Below are 23,218 nucleotides of genomic sequence, written 5' to 3'. Positions count from 1 at the left end.
AAGAATGATTTAATTAATTGTGTGGGGGTTATCAATGAAGTCATATTTTGAGGAAGATACTGGAGGGACTCCAGGGTACTTGAAAAATTACGTCTTCTAGTGCTGAACTGTAAAAAACCTGCTAGTGGGAGTTCTTAGGTTAGAAACTGAACTTCAAACCTTAAGAGGAAACCTCCCTTTAATAGTTAGTTATCTGCACTACAGTAAAATAGAAGTGGTATGAGTTTAATCAGTACACATGACTAAGATGGGAGTCTCTGCTTTTTATTCGCTGGCGTCAGTCTTTGGCTCTGATAAGAGTTTCTCTGTATGGTAGTCGAAGAGTCGAAATAAAAGATGTCATAAACATTGTACACGTGCAATAGTCACAACGGTAGAGGCTTTTTCTTGATGTAGCCTGTATGTCTGTTTATGATACAGACTGACTCATGTCAGCCTAATCTTCATTTTTAGTTACATAACACAACCAATGCTAAAACTAAGCAATACAATAAAAGCTGAGTTCATACATTTCCCTTTAAAATTATAGAGCATTAACTCTTGTATAAGACATTTATATGGTGTAAGGACGATACTGTATCACATTCCTGTTTCAGGGCAGTCAAAGCTACAGTATCTGTAACTTTAGACTGAACAACACCAGGGTCTCTAAGGTCACTGGGAGCTGTAAATGGCCAGACAGAGAAAAATAATGATTAGAGAAAGGTAGCTATATACCAAAGTATTATTTAATCCTCCCTTCTATGTTTAAATTTAATTTGTTGTTGCTATTAGACAAACCACAGGTCATAAAGTGGAATTTTTTGAAGAATGCTCTTCCATCATTTAAGTAATAGCCTACCTGTATTTCAGACATCTCTTGCACTCTCTTATTTGCATTGCATGTCCTGTTTGTGCTCCATACTATGTGATCACGAGTCACATAAATAAATTAAATGAAAATAAAAGTTTTTTTAATTAAGAAAATCCACAACCAATAGATCTATTTTATATTCTGAGAGGGGTCTGAAAGTATCATACAGTTATTAACTTGTTTCAGTATAGTTTCAATTACTCAAGATAAGTTCTGAGTCAGCTAAATACTTTAATGGTGATTTGTAAGTGTTTAATCTGTATCAGACATTTATTAAATTTAACAAAGGAAATATGTTGCTCTTTAAAATAGAAAAATATTCTCAGTAAATTTAAATTCAATTAAAATTCTTGGTTACAGAATTTTTAGAGAAAAAACACAGATGTTTAGTGAGCTGAGACAAGAAGAGAAAGAGGAGTTACAAATGTAAAGTTTGTAACCTATTTTGTTTGACTGTTGGCTATTTACTTACACAATTTCTCAGTACTGATAAGTTGTTAACACACAAACAGTCTCAGAATAAAGCAGCCAGGCTGTGTGTGATGCCCTGTCCCAGGATACATGAAACTTTAAGTGTCCCCATTTGGTTTACCATCATGACAATAATTAGTGGTTTTCATCTGAACAGGAAGCATTCCCAGTTTCCACATCAGAAATCTGGTCACCTTAATAAAACCTTTAAAAAGAAGATAACAGCATATTCAATTTCAATGTTACTGAGATCAAAATGCAATTAGAATTATATTCTTCAAACTAAAATGTAGCTTAAACAAACAAACAAACATATAAATCGTCTTGTCATTTTCACAACAGAAAATGCTAATGCTAACGCCAGAAGCATTAACGGTTAGGTAGCTTGTAGCCGTAGCGGCTGACGTTAGCAATGTTTAAGCATTTACCGTTTTTACGTAGGCTAATAGTTTTGTTTCATGGTTAAACTTTCCAATTTAATTTACAAAACATTTTACTCCCCAAAATAGCTTCCTATTGATTTAAAGGGAAATAAATTTAATCGCAACAAAGACTATTATCATACAAAGAAACTACATAAACCTGAAACCAGATTTTTGTCCACTTGGGTGCAGCAGGTATATGTCGAACACGGAATTCACGACTGTTTATGTTGATTACAAGTTTTGAGTTTCTTACCGTAACTTCCAGCGTACAGCCATTTTTATAGCTACCTGAAATATATATTTTACCTTTTTCCACTGCGTAATTATATCTCATTTGCAGCTAGCTTAATGTGTTACTGAGCTAGACTCTGAGTTAGGCTGTAAACGGCATAGATGTATTTTTACAGTGTACTGCACTATAAAACCGAACAAGCAACACATACTCAAAACATTTGTTGAAACCAATTACGTCAGAGTTTAAAAGATGTGGTATTTTTGAGTTGACTCAAATTAAAATATCTTATTTACACTACAATCCGAAGAGTTCATTGAACTCAAAACATTAGAAGAAACTGATTAAGTTTAAAAAAATGTATTTGCTTATATTAGAAAGTACTAAGCCATATTACTTTATACTTATATTCACTCAACCGTTTTTCTCCATGTGAAAATTGTGTTCAAATCCAACTCAAATCATGTTTAAAGTATTTTTATAAAGCTACATGTGCTTTACCCACTGTAATTTTTCCCTTATTTCTATTCTATCACACTCTTATCTTAAATATTTATACCACTCAAGGTATGTCAACTGAAGTGAAATGACATTAATTAAACGGTGCATACTGAACCAGTAAGTAATTCTCCCACCATGTTCAGTATAGCATTGTGTGTGATTCTTGGGCCCCACAGGCAGGATTTCTCTACCGGAGTCAGTAACTTCACTCATGGTACAACAGTGCAAAAGTCATTCTTGGGAAAAAGGCAGACTAAGGGATGACTCTCAAAAAAGTGCAGTTACCATAAAGTATTTAAAGTGATTGAATACTCTAAGGTCACCATAGAGCATTTTCATAATGAACCTCCAACTCTTCAAACAGAGAAAATCTGAAAGATGCACTTTTACCCAGAAGTGCTTTCCCACCTAATTTAGTTTTGTAGTCAGGACGTCTCTGTGTCATGACCACTGACCCTAGCTGAGGCCTGCAGTTCTTTGGATGTCATTCTGGGTTCTTGTGTGACCTTCTGGAGGAGTCGTTGTAGCATTCTTGGAGTAATTTTGGTTGGCCAACCACTCCTGGGAAGGTTCACCCCTGTTAACTCATGATTCAACAAGGAGGGCAATTATTTTTTCACAGAGGGCCAGATAGGTTTGGATGTTTTTTCCCCCTTAATAAATAAAATCATCATTTAGAAACTGACTTTTGTATTAACTTGAGTTTTCTTTGTGGGATATTAAAATTGGTTTGATGATCCAAAACATTTAAGTGTGATAAATATGCAAAAAACCAAACCAAAACAAACAAACAAACAAAAAAAACAGGAATACAGAAAGGAGGCAAATACTTTTTCACGGCACTTTACATTTTAGTTTTTGTTTCTGATACTGCTGATAAAAAGATATGGATTTAACACATAACATCAAAAATTTTCAAGTATTTCAAATTGACAGCCCTATGGCACATCCTACTAAAAAGTAATCTTACCATAAAATCTGAAGATAACAGAAATAATCCTTTCATATCAAGCAAAGTTTGACATGCCATGTGCTATTTTGAGACTAGGAGTTGTCTTCGAGTAGGCTATGTGTTGTTAATAGGGGCAGTGTCACCAACTGTGATGCAAAACTCTACCTCTTTATTGACTAAGGTGAGTTGTTGAGTTGCATTTATAGCTGATTGATTATAAACCATCCCTGCTTATAAAAACACTGAGATTATCTGTGTTTATTCATAATATAAACTACTCACAGGAGGGTAGTGCCACAGTGCTGTTAATGGGTGATCATCTGACCAATAATAAGAGGAAATACAGTGTGATTGAGTTTCCCCCTGCTGGATTTCAAGTACATTTATTTCCTTCAGACACAGACAGACATCTTTTTATCCTGTATGTTGTGAGGCAGAGAACAAATGCTCTTTAAACACTGACCACAATCAAAGTTACATGTTACAATATAACTTTGTAAAGAAAAAAAACAGATACTACATTAAATTCTATTTCAAATGCTAGTTTATAATTAATTTCCTTAATCCTTATTGCAGAACAACACTCTAAAAACAGGACATGTCTGCAGAAGTACTTAACTTATGTAAAGCTCATGGAAAACCATCCATCCTCTTAAAGCAAAATAACCCCAAAACAAACATAGTCTTCTTCTAAGAACCTAAAAACAAGTCAAATAAAAATCCAGTTCATGTCCAAAAATAAGAACATATTCTTGCAGATTAAGCAGCCAATCTGTATGACTTTTTGTGGCACTGTTAAATGTAAAACTGAACAAGTGAGAAACTGACAGAGGCACACTGACTCTAAACAAAAAAAAGGTCAAAAACAAGTTAAATGTGCAGCTGCACTGATGTTTAGTTTTATCTCAATTTCATTGAATTAAGGCTCAATTCACAGTTGACATTAATGAGGTCCATGAATTATTAGTGCTGAACAAGTCAATCTGAGCTACACAAAACAAAACAACAAAATCTTACAGTTGGAAGCACTTCAAGATAAGGAAAAAAATACAGTTAAGATCCAAGGCCACTGGCTATTTTCAGCAGCATTTAACATTCAAGTCATTCCCATGTTTGTATTAAAAACAATAAAAATGAGTTGATTATGTTATGTTTCTTGATAAGCACATTAAAAACAGAAAATGTACCTCAGATAGGTCTGTAATACTGTGTTATTCCTATCAGACCCACTTTTTTATGAGTTTTAATTGAATGTAAAGTCCAGTGCTGTTCTCCATCACTGTGACAGTGAGGGTCTCCTTCATTTACATCACAGAGAAATCTAAGAAACTCTTCCTGAATAAAACTATAAATACAGACAGCAATAATAAAAAGTTATGGCTGATGCGTAGTTGTTTTTTTTTTATCCTATTAATGCTGATACTCTTTTACCCTGCTATCTAAGCAGTATTTCTACTAATGAACCCCCTCTCTGTAAATTATACATGACGATGACGACTGAAAGCCATTAAATAAAGCCACATAAATAAGCTACAGAAGCGCTTCAGCCTGTTGCTTTATAAAGCACAAAGCCATACGCCCACAATCCTAACTGATGTAAAATCAGAACTGTTCAGTTTTCAAACGTTAGACTTTGTACGTCAGTTATCACTCACTCTCACTAAATAAAGCAATCTGCAAGCAAAGTGAAACATGCTTGCTACCTTTTCTGTCTTTTACTGTTACACCAGAGTCATACTTAACTTGTACACTCCCTATGATAAAAGTCATGACCCTTACTGAGTCAAACAGGGCACAGATACAGTTAGCAGCTTTTACACAATTAAAACACCCCTACTTCAAATCACAGGTCATACTGTTCACCACTTCCAAAGCATATCAAGGCAGACTTTTAACTCTTTTACTCTCACTATTCCTATTATTTTGAAGGAATAAAAGTCCCCTTGTGTTTCATACTCTATGCAAGTGACGGTTAAATGTTCATGTCAATAATTGCAGACTTCCACATATATCACAAATTAATGACACCACAGAATTATTCCCTCACTAATGAAGTTCTAAACTTCAAACACAGTAAGTCTGAAAAGTGGCAGCATTAATAGACCTGTTTGTAGAGGGTGAGCCAACATGTAAAAACACACTGAAGGGCTTCAAGCCGAAAAGGAAATGTGTTATGGATTCCTATTTGAGATCCAACTCTAGCCTGATGGATGATTACCTAGTTTACCACAGTAATACTGGCTCTAAACTACACATAATTTCCACCCATGAACAAAAGAGAGTGCAAATCTAAATGTTCATAGAAGGTTTTGTGCTGTATGGCCCATTTTAGTGTTTAGGATCCGTGCTCCTCAGGTCTCCTCAGCACAGCGCTGTACTTCATTGGTGCCTCATCTGCTTTGAGCTGCACCTCCACTAATGTGAAGATTGAAATAACCTGTAAATAAAAAAAATGTATCTTTATTAGAAGTCCATTATGTCAACAAAATTGTCCTTTTGAAGGATGCTAATGTCAGCTTGCTGCCCTAACTAACATGTACATGATCTTTACGGTTGTCGAGTGTTTGAGAACAATATTAACTGTATATGTGGATAGAGCTATATCAAACCAATAATGTTGGTGAAGTTTGGATGAATAAATCATGTTAAATTATTATTGGTTTGGCAATTAAAGAGAATCATAACCATTTGTCACACAGCAATGTTAATGGGGAACTTACCAATTTTTTTTTGGCACAAATATCTTAACAAAACCCTTTTCAGTGTACGGATCTCACCTGCTCCACTGGAGGTTTCTCTGGGTCCTCTGATGCCCAGACCAGAGTTAGCTCAGATTTCTTCCCCACCTTACGATGGTGAAACGAGTCCAGACCCGTAATGGACTGAAATTAGAAACAAACAGTTTCACACAGTTTCTGATCAAAATGTACCCCAATCTACTGCTGAGAACCCCCTTTGGACTAGTTTTGTCTTGAACTTTCACACCATCACTTCCTGAACTACTTCAGGTCTCTCACCTAAATATTTTTTTAATATATTTTATATATTTTTTTGTTTTAGATCACAGGTTCTCAAAGTCGACCTGCAAGGCAATGGCGGCCCACAGAAACATTTCTGGCGGCCCGCAATTGTTAAGACAGGAAGCAAGGCACACTGAGACTGACTGTTCTAAATAAGTATATTATATTCTGAAATGGACTGCACACAGGACTGTTATATCCCAAATTTGACTGTAGAGGGCAGAAAACCCCAGGGATTTTGTGTGTATTACAGTGTTTCTCAAGGTTTTCTCAAGTTTTGCCAGGTTTAGCCTCATTTATTAATTGAAATGTGTTTATTGCACATCACCGGATGCAGATCAATAAATGTAAACTGTAGAGATGCAACCTGGTCATTAAAATGATTACAAATGGGATTTTTTTCCTGTTTTTTTTTTCCATTTATTTTTTTCTTGGGCGGCCCTCAGTCCAATATTGAGTTCCTAAATTGGCCCTCAGCTATCAAAACTTTGAGAACCCCTGTTTTAGATTAATGGCCAAGCAGAATAGCACTCTACAAAAACATACAGTAAAAGCCATTACTAAGCTACACCAAATATGACTATACAGCAAATTCATGCATAGGACAACTGAAACTCCTCTTGTCAGTGGCTGACCTTGCAGTAGATGCGTTTTTGTACTCCATATCGTAGAACCAGCACATCAAAGGACTGATCCAGCACCCCCATCACCATAGCTTCAGAGTCCAGAGGACCACATTCCTGTGAACAAAATATTATTTCATATAGGATACTATCAGCATGTCTCTGAATCATCAAAAGTGGCTGATTATAAATCTAAAATGAGGAAATGCTTGTTTTGTTTGTTTGTTCTGGAAAAGTATACTGGATGAGGTAGTATAGGTACGTTTTTATTGAAGAGTGGGGGTGGTTAGGGAAAAATAAAAGCAATATAAATGATATATTCCGGCAATGATGTTTTTGTCATCATGCTACTACTGGGGATACATTTTCTTGGGTGGCTTACATTGAAGAAAAGTCACAACTTTGGTGTGGAAAAATAGCAAAACAGTAAATAAAATATACATGTTGGTTCATATGATAGTTGAAGAAAAGAAATACTACAGCACTTTAAACTGATTTCCCTGCCAGTCAGACGCATTACCTCACTAGGCCATAACTCAGCCAAGAAGTAGCAGCCAGATAGAAGAATGAGAAGAAGGATTAAATTGAATAAACACATGAATACTGTACTGTGCTTTTCAAGGATATTCATAGTTTTAAGTTCATTGGATAAGATAAGCATTCTCATCATTGTCTTCTAATGTATCTGTTTTCGCAGAATTCCTGCACCATGATAACAATTATTGTAGGCCACCTATCATAAAACGTATCAAATCATATTGTGATCTACGCTGCAATGTCCACCTATAATAAAAAAAATCATTGTCATTAGACACATACTGTATCGTTGTGTATTGCATCATGAATTACCTTGTGAATGCAGTCTCTAAACACAAAGGGGCAAGATTTAAGTTCTTTTTTAGACCACAATGAGACTAAGACTCTTTGATTTAAATTTATAGGTATTTTTCTATTTTGAGATAATTCATTGAGCTTAATGCACGTTTGTCAAAGCTACAATAGGAAAAATGTTTCTTTTTGGTGTATCTCATTCACGTGATGGACCACGATTCTGTGCCATCGCCAGCTGGCATTGTTTGGTTGTACCATGGAGACTTAAGGTTGATCTTAACAAGTAGAGCTTGATGTCCTACTAACCAAAATATTGGCATGGATATGACATTTTCACTATACTTAACCAATTAGTGAAAAATATTTTAACTGAAGGTTTGGTACAGTGCTGCCATGCATGTCTTATTGTCTTTTACCGGGCTAACGGCTAAAATAACTTCTGCTAACTGCCGTTAATACTCAAACAGTGCCAAAGTGTAAAAAAATATTACAAGGTATTTTGCATAAATGATTGCAAAGCCTAAAACTAAAGCCAGTTTGAAATAACAGCACTAACACTGAGTAGTTAAATCTAACAGAGATAACTCAATGGTAATCGGAAGAAATGATCTCTGCTCATGGAAAACATGTTCATGGAAAACACACTGCGGACACCAAACAGCCATTAAAGTTCTCAGCTCCTAACCATGACAGCCATATTTTATGGAGGACTTTACACCTAGTAGGAGGAAGGTGTAAAATCTAAGTTAAAACTTAAGCCTACATTGAAACTATCTCAGCTGGTGCAACACCTTAAATGCTCTTAAGATGTAAACCCTGTCATATTCAGATCTTAGATTTAAATTAGGTTTCATTTGAACTTATGCACCACTGGTGCAACCCACAGCTGGGGCCTATAGCACGAAGCGTGGTCAGCTTACCCCGGGTAACTCACATCTATCCAGGGTTGACTAACCCCAACAATGGCAATCAGGATAATCGATAGCACGACACGGGTTATCCACACGGTAACTCAACCCAGGTTTGTCTCATCAAGAGCCGTGAACGCGCACGTATAAAGGGAGGGCACAAAGGCAATCATGAGCGCTAAACAGATGGAGAATCGCAAGGAAGCAAGTGACAGGGCGCCCTACTTCAATGTGAGGAGCAAAGATTAATAATGATGAAGTACGAGGAGGAAAAAGGAAACACCATGGCGGCTGCCAATCATAGGCAAAATGCGTGGCAGTGGGCAGTGCATGGCGGACTGTGTAAATGTGTAAGTTACTCATCAATGGCTCAATCTGACACTGATCACACTCATGAATCTCATGAACAATATACTCTGCAAATGAATTGCGTGCATTACAATCATCATCTCATTCCCCAGATGTAATCCTTCTGAGTGAAAAGAACATGGGGGCAAATTAAAAATAAGTATAAAAACATCATTGCGTCTGGTAAGTTGGTCTGTTTCATGTCTTAACATCAAGCTACAATTAAGCTTAAAATTGTCGCCACACTGAAATCATGCATACCGAGTTGATGTCTGACCTAAATTAACAAATTACAAATCAGCAGCTGGACTCAAATACCGGTATACTCTCCCTGTTTAAAGACAGAAAGCCCTCAAACACAATGAATGAAGTGTAGGAATGACATGATGGATAATGTGCTGTTTCACATTAGCATTACATCCCTTTTATTTGTCAAGCACTTTGTGTTGCATCTGAATGTGTGAAAGGGGCTATATAAATGAAGTTTGATTATCCCTTCCTAGAATATTACCTCTAACTGTATGGTTACGTATGAATTCATATCATATTGGACAATCGCACCGCTCTTGCGGTCACACAGGCAATAAACGGCAACAAGATTTCGCACAGGTAGATGAGTCCGGGCCGCGAGAACTGGTACCTCTCATAAAGCGCATTTTCGGGTTGATCCACTGGGTTTAAACGGTCTCGGAACACTCTTTCGCGTCTTAATGCTCTCTTCACTAGTTGTGCTCCTCTGTCTACCGGGTTTGGGAGAAAAGGGCAGGCCATTGTTTCGGAGAAGCTGATTGGCCAGTGGGATGGGCATTTTACAGGATCAGATTCAACCTCCAACTTACCCTGCTCTGGAGCAGGTTAGCCGTTCAGCGTAAGTTACCATGGTGATCTACCCCGATAAGAAATGAACCGGCTTTGTGCTATCGATAACCCAGGGTTAACCCTGAAGTTACCTCGCTAAGACCTTAACCCTGCTTTGTGCTATAGGCCCCTGGTCTCTACTTGTGATATTTTGTTATCGTATTGATTAGGAGCCCCCTGAGGTGGAATTTCCATACAGTGTGTTTAAAGTACTTCTGCAGCATATTTTCTTTAAGTTGATGAAGCATTTGATATCAAAAGATAACAAATCAATGGCCACTTTTACAAAGAGAGAGAAGCAAACTAGCAGCTTAAATAACTTAATTCTTCTACTGTATGTATGTACACTTGCTGTGAAAGATAGTATATGCACAAACCTTTACAAACACTCCAAAGAAAAGCTCTGAGCTGAGCTCCTGGACTCTCTTTGACACGGTTTTCTTGTCATTACAATGTGATGCCTGTTTTTGGACTTCTTCTGTTGACAGTCCCAGATGAGGCCCACACTCTGCACAGAGACACACATGTTAGGATTATAATGAAGAAAGAATCATAAACATTTAACTCTGAGACACACAAAGCAGGAAAATGAAAGAGCAGAAATAATGCTAGAGGCAGCCGCAGCAAAAAACAACACAGCAATGTGAGATCTGAGGCTGCTTTGTTCTTGATGCATTATCAGAAGTATCATTGTTTGATACCAAAAGGGCGCTCTGTTGTTTGTTTATGAGTGCTTGTCATCATGACTCTGGCAGGAAAAGTACGCACTTAGAGAAGAAGCCAGTAGACGGTGAACGATGATGTCAGCGTAGCGTCTGATGGGTGACGTGAAGTGAGTGTAGAGAGGAACGTTCAGGGCGTAGTGCTTGAACAACTGCTCATCTTGAAGTGCACCAGAACAGAAATATATTGCCATCTGGAAAACACCAACAAGCGATGTTAGAAAAAAAACTTTATGGTGAAGAAAGATTAAAAAAAAAGATTGGATAGTAAGAAAAGAACAAACATAACTACTGAGCTCTGACCTGCATTGGTCTGGAGCACATGTGAGTGAGGACTTCTTTTCTGGCAGTTGTGTACTCATCATCACCGAGAGAAGTGTTGAGACTCTTCTGCATGTAATAAAAAGCAGAGAAGGCATGATGTTTTAAGCATTGATGTTGTGATATGATAACTTTATCATTATTAAAAGAAAATGGCACAGCAACAGAACAATACAACTCTGCTACAGCAGTAATACCATTTCTAGGCCTTGATGACAAAGGAAAGCTTCTGTGTCTTATCTATAAAGGAGCTACAGAACACAAAAAACATCACAAACAAGAGCCTTTTAATTTGTATGAATGTAATATGGATTTCTCTACTCTAACAGCATATCGTTATGGCTTTAATCAAGCTAATTCTTAATTAAAATATTCTATCTTTGTATGTTTCCTAAGGTCAGACACCAAGCTGTATCATCTGCATTACTGACGTGCAGTGCTCCTGCAGAGGACAGATCAATGTCGATGCCCAGCTGGTCACAGAGCTCCTGCAGCTCATCCACCATCTTTGCTTTGGGTGGAGGGTGTCTTCTGAGCATGGCAAGCTGGGGGAACTTGCGGTAGATGTGGTTGGCTGTTGCAATGTTAGCTAAGAGCATGAACTCCTCGACCAATCTGTAAAACACAGACACAGAGTGTTAAATAGAAAAACAATGACAGAGCACTACAGACTGATTCAGGAAACAGAAGTTACACCGTAGAATCTGACATTTAAGTCATAACCATATATAAAGCAATCAGTATGTTTTGAGGGTTCTTTAAGGTGGAATAAACGTCTTCTGAAGGATTTCCATTACGTTCTGCAACGTCCATAAAGTGCAGCTTCTTGCAGCAGCTTTTGCATTTTTCTGGCTATTGCTAAGGTAGTTGAGCTCTCAGTCTGTGGTAAAGTTGATATTCTTAAGGACAGACCCACTGTCCGCTGTCCATCTCCACTTGTCAAACCAGCACTCCCGAAGATGATTACTTAACAGCACACCACAGTTTACTTTAAATGCAGGACTACACCTGATGATGAAGAAAAGCTGTTGAAAAGTGATACTGCAAGCCTAGTGTACGTGCAGTGAAGCTGCCACTTGAAACACACAATGAATGGAATCACATTTTCTGTCACATCAGCTGATGTGCAGTGGATGAAGGTGGCAGTTGCACTTGCATTCATGACAGCATCTCTGCATTCTATGAAAAAACACTGGTTGCACTGGTACATTGGACAGACTCTATCTCACACACAAGATTTAATGGTACATGCTGATCATTGTATTTTTTCATTATTTTGGAAACTAATCTCAAGAATATAGAGACTAATGAGAGTAGGATATGTTACTCACTTGTTGCTGTCTTTGTACTGGTAAATGAAGCATCCTTGGGGCATCATGGTCTCTTTGTCCAAGGTGAACGCCAGTTTTAACTGAAACAAAGAACACAAGATTGGTGAAATAAATAAGATGAATTATCTGACTCTTATTTCTGTGTATTTCCTTATTTGTTCTGAATACTGTCCTGTTCAACAGCATTTTGGTAAATCTCTTTCAGCTAATTAGTCAATGATTAATTTTTTGCATCTTTCATGAAATTAAAGGGCATGCTCAACCTCAAACTGGCAGCTTCACAGAGTTTAGCATGCCAAATAAACTAACAGCGAACAGGAACCGTAAAAAGAAGCACTGACTACAAATCTCAAAAAGGTTCCACAACAAAGATAAATAAAAATGACTGAAATGTCATAACATAAGTTCAATAAGCATTTTTGTATCCTTTTCTACTCACCAGAGAGGTCAGTTCAGTGAGTAAATGCATTTCCAGTAAATTATTTTGGTTACTTATCATAAAATTGATATGAATTACAGTCACAGTGTGTGAATAATAACTATTTGGTTGCTTTATTCCCATGAGACACGCTAATTCAAACATAAATATTCATTTATGCTTTAAAATTAGTATACCAATTTATCAAATGCCAATCAAAAAATCTCAACATCAACAGATCTACTTTAATAAGACACTTCTGTAAGGATTTTTGGAGCCCTATGCTCTCAGACACTTCTGTCATGCTCCATCATGCTTGGTTTACAAGAGATCCAGGACAGATATAGACAAGGCAACCAGGAACTGACCTGATCCAGTCTAAGGGCTCCTCCCGAGAAGCGCTGAGCTCGCAGGTTCTTGGCAATGGTGTGTAGGTTGAGAACAGCTTGATGAATCTCATCAATGGGGTGTTCAGGGGCCACAGGAGGTAGCTCCTCAGCAGTAAATAGCTTCTCTGGCGCCTCAATCATGCTCTGAGCATGGTCATAACTCATTTTCACACAGGAGCGGATAACTGAGCGGCCAAACCATTCACTTAGGATCTGGAGAGAGAAAAGGAAGATGGAGTGGATTCAGGAACATTACATCAAGAAAAGGGATAATTCTGCCAGAATTGGTTTTAATTCTACCTGAAGAAGCATCTACAAACATTTTCTGCCTAATAAATCAGCCATCACATCATTTAAGTATCACATCGGTACACCAATTTTTTCACCAGCTTATATGTTTATAAGTGTTAATAGCTGTGTATGGTTCATGGAGATGCATCAATTACAACAACTGATATTCTTTAAGATCCAACATAAACATTTCTGACTTTGGCTGATTATTATATTGTTAATTAAAAGAGCTACTGTTGTTTGTTAATAGACTGCTTATCAAAAGGGAAGTGTTATATACAAAGAGTACAACACTCAAGGTCTTCACAAACAGGGTCTGTTATTTTCTGAAGCGTTTTTTTTGGCTCTGTAATCCAAAAAATGGTGACACACTCGAACCTTACACACACTAAGTTTGCTGCGTTTTTGTTTGCCTTCACTATGAAAATTCGTAGAATATGGCAAACTGTTTCGCACTGCGAGTCTGTGGCTCTGTCAGTCCTTTAAAATTACTCTGGATCCATCCATCTTGACAGAGATCTTCATACAGCACAGGCTTGTGCCAAATTAGAGAGATAGAAAGCAACTTTTTAATTCAGTGTCTGTTATGACCGGTGAGTTGGCTACAAACTTCTGCCTTTGTTACATTTTCATGGTTGATATCCACTTGATACATGGGCAAACCGTGGTGTTTAAGTGAGGGTGAGAAAGAGGGCGAGAGAGAAGAGGTGCAAGCGAGCAAGAAGGAAACAGCAGGTGTTGTTCTAAATCATCAATCACCTTCAAAATGGCTTGACTAATGCAAAAATGTTTTCTTTAGTGTTTTACTCTTTCCTATATTGTTGTTCATCAGTGTGCCATAATTGGATACAAAACAGTCTCAGTTTACTCCCTTGTAGGTAAAGGGATTTCCTCTCTTCAGGTGTGGCTGTTGCTCCGTGTTTGTCTCTGTTCCAATTGCATGAAATTCTCAGATTGTGTGTAAGGGTTTGAGATGGGCACAAAATTGTACAGATTTAAGAGGACCAAATGGTCACCAATCAAGATAGAATGAAAACTGTTCCGCTCTTGGTCACCAGTTGGTCAATTGGTGCATATCTAACAGCTAAGGAATGAATGTTGAGTGAATAACTTTTCTAAATTTTCCTCAACTTAAATTTGTGATCCTACGGTGACCTATGTGCCATGGTTTACTTGTGCATTTTCTTTATTTTGTTTTTAAGTGTAAAACACACTGACTTTACCTGTAATATGATTTTAAATGATCATACCTTTCCCTCTGGGGTGATTTCCCAAATGACAGAAAAGGTGAGTCTGTCAGTGAGAGGATTCAGACTGCACAGCTCTTCACACAGCAGCCTGGGCAGCATGGGGATCACCTGAATGGGGATAAAACACAAACACACTTAGAAAAAAAATTATAACCATAAAGATATCAGTCAAATGACTTTTAATTGACAAGTAACCAATGACTGCAGACAGTTGAGCTGCTTATTAAAAAATTTTGAAAAGAAAGGTTAAAACCCCCCTACCTTCTGAACCAGGTAAACAGTTGTTGCTCTTTGGCTGGCGATGTTATCCAAAGCATTTCCCTCCTCCACAAAATAACTAACATCAGCAATGTGGACTCCAACCTCAAAGTTTCCTGTGTGGCAAAGACAGTCAGAGACCAAACACTCTGAATAAATAGCTCTAACAACTCTGAATCTCAATCAATAAAAGTCACAGTTAAGTTGTTTTTACCATCAGGAAGTAGTCTGCAGGACAGAGCATCGTCCAGGTCTCTGGCAGTGGACGGGTCAATGGTGAAGATGCACTCTCTCCTATACATGATAAAATAGTGCTTTGTTTTTCATATTAAACCATGGCCTAATTAAGACATAATAAAGTACACTTGAGTCCTGTCAATAAATGACAAACATTAAATAAAACATAAGAGTGTACCATCAGGTATAGTTGGTTGCCTAGGGTGCTACACATTGAAGGAGATGTGACCCACTTCTTCAAAGCTATCTTAAGCCCTGAATGTTTTGAATGAAGCCCAAAGCATAAAACAAATACCAGACGGTCAACTTCCTTGCATCTCAGGAGACACTTGGTGTTCTTTACAGTAAATAAAAGGTGTGCATGTATCAGTATTTGCAAAAATAAGTTTGGAAATATCAACAAAAAACATCTGCATCCCTGCTGATGAAAGTAACAAAGGGTTTTATGAGCTTAATTTTCCCCAAAGTTAGTTATCAGTCACAACCCAGCTGACGTCTGTGGTAGTGTCTGTATTAGCACAGATTCCTGCTTTAGTATGCATACTGGACAAAATGAAAATGCAGCAACTAGGTTTACTCTACAATTTATGTGTTTTCCCATGATGTTAACATGACTTGTTCAACTTAAGGAGAAGCCAAATGGACTCAGCTATACATCTGTTGACATGTGAATGATAACTATCATCCTTGTGGGAGCTGTGTAAGAATGGCTGCTACTCCATACAAACAAAATCCAGTACTATACTACTGTATTTTGTTGTGTTTATGGGTTCTAATAGAAATGAAACTGCTGTGAAACCTTCTGAAAATATCTTGTTTTCTCATGGTCACAACTTTATATTCATTATCAGGTTGTCCCTCTTTACTGTCAAACTTCCTAGTCCTACCTCAAATCCCTTCTCTTCCTCATCTCCTCAGGTGGGATGGTCCAAGGCAGGTTCTTGGGCAGGCAGTCTAACACCTCATCTGAAAACTCAGACGAATCTACGTCGTACTCTGTCAGGATGCCCTCTGTCTCTGGCTCGATCTCTCCAGCCTGACCCAAAGTCTTGGCGAGTCGACTGGAGGAGACATCGGAAGAGAGTAAGGCAGGCTGGTTGACTGTTGTGAAGATTCAACATTTGAATATTAACACTCACCCTTCTGCAAAGTTGCTGTCGGCTGCCCAATTTGTAATCCGACATATGAACAAGGTGTTGGTGTAATCTCCAGGGCGGGAATGAAAGTTTTCCGGACAGTCAGTGAGGGGAATGTTGATCCGTGGCACCCGGTGGTCGACAGGGGAGAACATGGCAAAGGTTTTATCGGGCAGGAATTTGAGGAAGCCTGTGACAGCTCTTGAGTGTTTCTTTTCGACAATGTACACCACCTGATGGGTAAACCACACCAGAAATATTGTAAACACTTCAAACTTAAGACTTAGTTGCTAATAAAACGTCCTCATTTCAGGCTATCAAATAACAAATCACTTTAAGGGAACACATGAATTAACAGGCTGAACTGTTGCCATCTCAGCTTGTCCTTAACGCTATCTTTTCAGAGTACAAGCTCTTAAGTGCAAATAAATGTCTGTTATAAACAAGCAGGATAAATTCTGAATGACAACTCAAATTAACTTGTTTAAGTTGTGATTAAACAGGAGACCAATTGGAGTAAGGCTGCTAGTCATAGTCACTTTACTGGCTGGACTGAAGGCCTAGGTCTCCTTTCAGTAGAGTTTAAATAAAATGTACTCTTTTGGAAAATACAACACCACATTTTCTTTGCATCCTGGCAGAAAAAAATGCACATTTGTGTAATTATCTTTAAATCTATGTTTAATTTTGCGCAAGGCACAGCATAACAAATAGGCATGGAGCTCACTTTAGCGGTCTTTTGGAGTATTTCCCCATTGGATCTCGGGGTTGAGGGGTCTTCTAGAGGTTCTCCTATTTCCATCAGAAAAGAGGGAAGATTTACACATACAAGCTGAACTCTGCTGCTCTGCTCTTTTTTGTTGGTTTTAAAAATAAATGAACACAACAATTACCAAACTGAAGGTGAGTTTAAATTGCTTGTATTATCACCAGAGTACTGATGTTCTATGTAGTCTGCTCTTCTGCATATGAAGTTTACCTGTTTCAGTGAGAGTGTTCTGAACTTTTCTGATGAACTCGTCTTGGTCACTGCACTGCTCTTCAGCATTAGCACCCGGCCTTGGTGTGAGTTGTGCTGTCCTCTTCTTCGCTGTATTCTCCCTTTGGCTCTCTGACTCACTGGCACCCTCACAGTCAGTATCCGACCTCACAACCTGAACAGACCAGCATAGTACATTAATTTCTTACTGATACACTCCATAAATGTCTATTTTACTGTCCTGGGGAAAAATTCCTGAAAAGGTTCTTTTTGATGAAAATGATACACTTTGAATGTTGCAGACAGAGGTTGTAAGGTTAGTCTACCTTCCACTGTTCTCGAGGAAGGATTTGTACCACCACTATATCTCCATTCAACGCTCTGTTTCGAACTACAATCCCATCCAGAAATATATCCCTGGTATCATCCTGAAAAGAAGAAAAGATTTATTTCAACCTTTAAGGGATTTAAACACTAAATCACATGTAAATTTACATTTACTTTTAAGTACACTGCAAAATCAGAAATGTTAACAATATGGTGTTTTATGGGCCCAGTTCGCTCTGGGTTAAACTTACAGGAGATGGGATGAAAGCTTCATGGTATTTCTTTGGGTTGATTCTTATTTGACCCTGCAAAGGAAGTATGTAGAAATTCAGAAATTGATTCAGTTGTATAATGTGTATTTTACTTCTGTAAATGCTGCTATAAGTGTGTGGGTCACAAAGCTCTTTCTGGTGGGTTGTGAGTGTATGCCAGGGAAAAAAAAGTGACCAAAACTTTGTCTACGGAAGCCCATGTGGGCATACAGTTATTTCATACATGTATTTTTTTTAGGTTTTTGCTATGATTACGAGTAAAATTCAGTGTATTTCCTCAAGGTTTCTACCTATTTATCTCCCTTTTGTTGGGGAATAAAGCTGGTGTGCCGATGACAAGAAGGAACTTTTAAGAGAAATTACCAAACTTCCATGCTATCTCAGGAAAATTGAATAAAATATAATGTATGCATGCAAATCCTTGATGTGCTTTTATAACGTATTTGTTTTGTTCCGTCTCTTTGTTCAGCAAGTTTTCTATTTAGTGTTCTTATGTCTTTATGGTGTAATGGTAGCCAAGAAAACTGATTAACCAGTGACGACTGATTAATCAACATTCATGGAATAAATGAAGATTTTTTTTTAAATCTAGGTCATGGTTTCTCTTAAGGAGGAAGTAGTGGGTCCTGATGCCTGACCAATTGAGAACCACTGGTCTAGAATAGAGGTTCTCAAGTTGTCTAGCCTCAGGACCCACTACCAACTCCTTTATCAGCCATCACAACCAAAATTTCCAATATTTCTTTTTCAGCCAGATTTATTTAGTAAATAACAGTGCTGTTTGGACCTCAGACAGTACAGAACATAAAATAAAAACAAAGAAAGGGTTCTTGGAAAAGTCTTGATAATTAATGCTGAAAGTTCCAAAAAGTTTCAAGTTCCAAGCAAAATTTCTTTGCATTTACAGGAAAAGTCCCATATAATGTTACTAAAAATTTCTGGGGAAAATGCTGAAAGAAAACTCACAAAATTTGAGGGTAAGTTCTTAAAGTCTGCAGGCAAAATTCTCTAAAGATTGTAGGAAAATCCACAATGAAAATTCCAGGATAATTTTAAAAATCTGAAAAGCACTTTCTTGTTTCTTTTCTGCCATTAAAATACTTAAACTGCAGAAAAAAATGTAAAGTACTTCATAAACTGACAATGTCATTCCCCAGCACATATTTGCAATCCACTGGAAACAGCTCCGCAACCCACTTTTAGCTCTCAACCCATCAGTTGAGAACCACTGGTCTAGAGGTTTAAGTTTGTATTTAGGAGAGCCAAAATGTAGAAATGTCTTTTATATAATGACATAAATTAAACTTAATAATAATGTTTTTGATTCAGATATGGTCTCAGGAACTGTAAGCATTGTTTTCTACCTGAATGAGCTCTCCTCTTTTAAGGCCATGGGACACCTCCTCAAGTGTCATGTAGGGCTCAAACACTTGTTTCTTAGATCCTCTGCCTCCTTTGCTCCTATTCTTGTCAGCAGGAGAGTTGGCACTGGAAGCTGAAATAAAGTTCACCTGTTAATTTAAACCATTATAAAAGTCGTAAAAACGTTAAACAACACTATAATTACAAATGAAGGTTGTACAGTTTTGGAAACTCTTAAACCAAGTGTTTTAAAATGATATAATCTTACTTGTTTTCATGATCAATAGTATCTAACAGTGCAAAAAAAAAAAAAAAACCTACAAACCTTCAGTCTTAAATTTAATCAAAAGCAACCATAAGTGACAGAAAGATCAATTGCACAATTACTGCCACTGTTTTTGTACTGTGTAATGGGTGCTCAGAACTTGTTGTTGTGTTGGATTGGAACATGCTTGATTTTTACTTGAGTCCCATTAGTGTAGTAAACTTGGATACTTCACCTAACATTTTCAGTACCTCTGAGCTGCTGCAGTGTTTTGTCCCTGCCATGAGGGGACTTCGGCCTTGCCATCTGAGTGTCAGACCCAGGTGTCGACACCCCTTCCTTACTTTTGTCCTCCTCTTGGTGCTTCGCCTGATTTTTTTTCTTCGACTTCATCCTCTCTTGCTCTTGTCCACTTGTACTGGCTTTGGGGGACTGGGGGGATCCAACAAATGAGTCCATCTCCTTGGGTCCTTTATTTTTCTTTTGCTGCTTCTGTTGTCTTTTTGAGTCGTTGGGTTTTAGAGAGATGAGTTCCTCACCAGACTCGATATCACCATCTTGGCTTGTGGTGGTGTCTCTTCTCTGTCCCCGGTGCTGTCTGTCAGACATGCCTTGCTTTCTCTCACAGTCCTGTGGAGCACTGCGGGTGTTCAGTTTTTCCATGTACAAAGACAGCGAACTCTCATCTGCTATACTTTTCATTGATGAAGGGGAAAAATCACTTGAATCAGAGAAATCATAGGGCACTTGATCCCTCTTTTGCTGTGGGATATTAAGCCTGTCACTCTGGGCTTGTGTGCTTGGGCCATTTCCCTCTCTTTGAAATAACGTGTCCCTTGCATATTGTTCCAGATACTGACTGAATTTGCTGCTGTTGTGCTGACTGAGAAGCCTAGCATAGGCATCTTTCTGACGAGGAGCGGATGACTGCCTCTGGCTGTTCTTCTGCTCTCGGTTTAGGTTGGTCTTCTTATCGTGCCTCGGAGAATCCATTAGGCAACCGTGAAAGGTGCAGTCACTGAAATGACAAAACCACACACATTCTGATTGTTTACATTAAAATTTAGTCAACAAGCTTTACTGTGAGGAAAGGTTGTCAAAATGTTTGACACTTTGCTACTTTGATACTGCATTTGAAAACAATACATTCAATGTTACAGATGAGGATTACATTACCTATAAAATGTAAGTTTTTATGAGAGTTTCCCTAAGAGCTGTTAAACAGAGCAAATATCTTTTAACACAGCTTTTCCAAAACATCCTAGTTTTATTTTACTTTGAAAACTAAAAGTCATCTCCCAATTTACACACAATATAAAAACTTCGGGAAAGGTTTGAGATGTCACTAGAGAAAGCATCGTGGCAAAAACAAAAGAATCAGTTTAGAATTAAAAAAAGAATTGATGCTCACAAAGCAAGAGAAAGATTACAGTTTTCACAGCAACCCCAAGTGTCAAGAACTCCAGTCAGAAGTATCAAGATATTCAAAGAGAGCCACAGACTACAGAACAAGCCTGGCAGAGATAGAAACGAAAGATTTCAAAGACTCTAGAGAGAAAACTAGTGAGAGGTGTGTCTAAAGACCTCAGAACAACTGCCAAGACACTAGTGATTAACTGAGTCATGTCAGGAATTGTAGTCTCAGAACACAATCACTGGAGCCCTGCACAGGAATGGACTAAGGCCAAGAAAAACCCCACTCCTGCAGAAGAGACACCTTCAAGAAAGACTGAAGTATGCTAAGGTCAATTTAGAGAAAGATTATGCCTAATGGAAGCAGGTCCTTTGGTCAGATGATACCAAACTAGAGCTTGTTGGCCACAGAGACATTGCTTATGTCTGGAGAAAGAGAGGCGTATAACCCAAAGAACACCGTCCTCACAGAGAAACACAGAGGTGGCAGTGTAATGCTGGGGGATGCTTCAGTGCATCTGGAGCTGGGAATCTTGTTAAGGTGGAAGGAATCATGATGAAAGGAGGATATGTGAAGATCTGGAAAGAAAACCTCAAGCAGTAAAACTGGGTTTGGGTTATCGCTTTGTCTGACCCAAAACACACACGGCTCCTGGTGAAGAACTGCCTCCAGAAGACCAAAGTAAACGTTATTGACTGGCCTGCACAAAGCCTTCACTTGAATCCTGCAAATCTGTGAGGTGAACTGAAGACCAAGGTCCATCCCAGAAGACCATCAAATCTGGAGGCACCAAAGAAGAATGGGCTGGGATTCCTCAGGAGAAGTGCCTGAGAGTTTCTGAAAACCGCATCAAACGACTGCAGGATAATATCCAGCAAACAGGAGACACGTCTGACTATTAGCATCAAGGGGGCTTATAATTTTACCCTGGTAGTTTCCGTGCTAAGTCAAATAATGTCAGCATCCAAAATAAAACGAAGATGTTTGGAGAAGCTGTGTTAAAATTGACTTCCCTTGTCTAACAGCACTTGGAAATAAAAATAATTAAAATTTCATAGGGGCTTATAATTTCATCCTCATCTGCATGTGAGTGATAATGGATAATAATATGTAGGCTTTGAAATTCTGTTTAGGAGAGGCATAAGTCCATCTAGCCAGTAAACTGTAGAAATTACACACAAAAACATTGTCAACATCAGTCAATGTAGCGTCAAAAAAGTATTTAAAGTACATCATAAATGCCCAAAATTTAAAAGATGGTTAAACTTATGACTGACAACTCTTGAGAGGGTGACTTGTTACTGAGAAATGCACTTATTTCACATTATGTAGACTAATCCTAACTTGATAACTGCCCTATCTGTTACCATTTTTATTAAAGTTAACTGCTGTACTAAAATAGATGCTGACTCATCCATAACTAGAACATTTCTTCTGAAGGTGACTTATTGCTGGGTAGTCAACTTGTCTTACATCATACAGGTAGGTTTGTTAAAACATAGTTAACATAAGTTTTGTTGCCCTAATTTAAATGACGGCGAGCTGTTGCACAATTGTAAATACAGTTCCATCACGTTGTCTTCTAGTTTTCAGTCTTAACAAGTTTAAAATGCCATCCACGACGTAGCTCTACTTGACTACAGGTAAAAGTTTGGACTGAACGTTAGCTCAGTTAATAGCATGCCCAACTAGCATCAGCTATATGCCAGTAACGGCAGGTGTTAACTAACAAAAATTAACCACTGACGTATTTCGTCCGTCAAGTAACCGCTACCCTGACCACGATACACATCAAAAATTTAAAGCAAAGACTGCCACACTCAAGAATGAAACATTACCTTATTCAATGCTTTTACCTTATGTAACTCTGCCGCTGTTGAGAGCGAACTGCTAACTGATGTATTCACTTCCTTTGTCGTCATGTAACGTTACTGCCATGATGTGTTCGTGTGCAGTAGGAAATTTGAGAACTACATTAAAACACAACATTGAGGAAAGTCACGATTTATTGTTAAAAGTCACAATTTATTTGTCAAATAATTTGAGGATATGTAGCCAAATATTATATAATGAAAGGTTTTTTTTTATAACTTTTAATTTATATTTAAAAAAAATAAGAGAGATGACAAGGAATACCGAAGCATAAACGTGAGGGAATATTTCCGTTACTTCAGAGTCATATTGGCCTATCAAGCCTTGAAAAATTGTGACCTGGTTGTTTCAA

The 23,218-nt window shown here is 37.9% G+C and overlaps 1 protein-coding gene across 2 annotated transcripts; it reads right to left on the bottom strand.

Moving 5' to 3' along the window:
- Positions 1-3,735: 3,735 nt before the first annotated feature.
- dis3l2 (DIS3 like 3'-5' exoribonuclease 2) lies at positions 3,736-22,915 on the bottom strand. Of its 2 annotated transcripts, none has more exons than XM_041803516.1 (21): positions 22,851-22,915; positions 19,832-20,598; positions 19,318-19,448; positions 17,933-17,986; positions 17,681-17,782; positions 17,355-17,529; positions 17,103-17,167; positions 16,379-16,608; positions 16,127-16,300; positions 15,217-15,296; positions 15,006-15,118; positions 14,745-14,852; positions 13,183-13,416; positions 12,397-12,476; positions 11,497-11,680; positions 11,048-11,134; positions 10,791-10,938; positions 10,400-10,530; positions 7,090-7,194; positions 6,212-6,316; positions 3,736-5,871 (listed from the first exon to the last, which is right to left on the bottom strand). In XM_041803516.1, exons 2-21 carry the CDS (start codon positions 20,571-20,573, stop codon positions 5,770-5,772), a joined length of 3,150 nt encoding a protein of 1,049 aa, XP_041659450.1. In that variant the 5' UTR covers positions 20,574-20,598; positions 22,851-22,915; the 3' UTR covers positions 3,736-5,769. The 2 variants fall into 2 exon arrangements, with proteins under 2 accessions (XP_041659450.1, XP_041659449.1); XM_041803515.1 differs by having other exon boundaries at positions 22,833-22,912.
- Positions 22,916-23,218: the final 303 nt, after the last annotated feature.

Source organism: Cheilinus undulatus, linkage group 13, assembly GCF_018320785.1.
Source record: "Cheilinus undulatus linkage group 13, ASM1832078v1, whole genome shotgun sequence".
NCBI lineage: Eukaryota > Metazoa > Chordata > Actinopteri > Labriformes > Labridae > Cheilinus > Cheilinus undulatus.
Note: the sequence above shows the minus strand (reverse complement) of the source record. Positions and strands in the feature narration are given on the sequence as shown.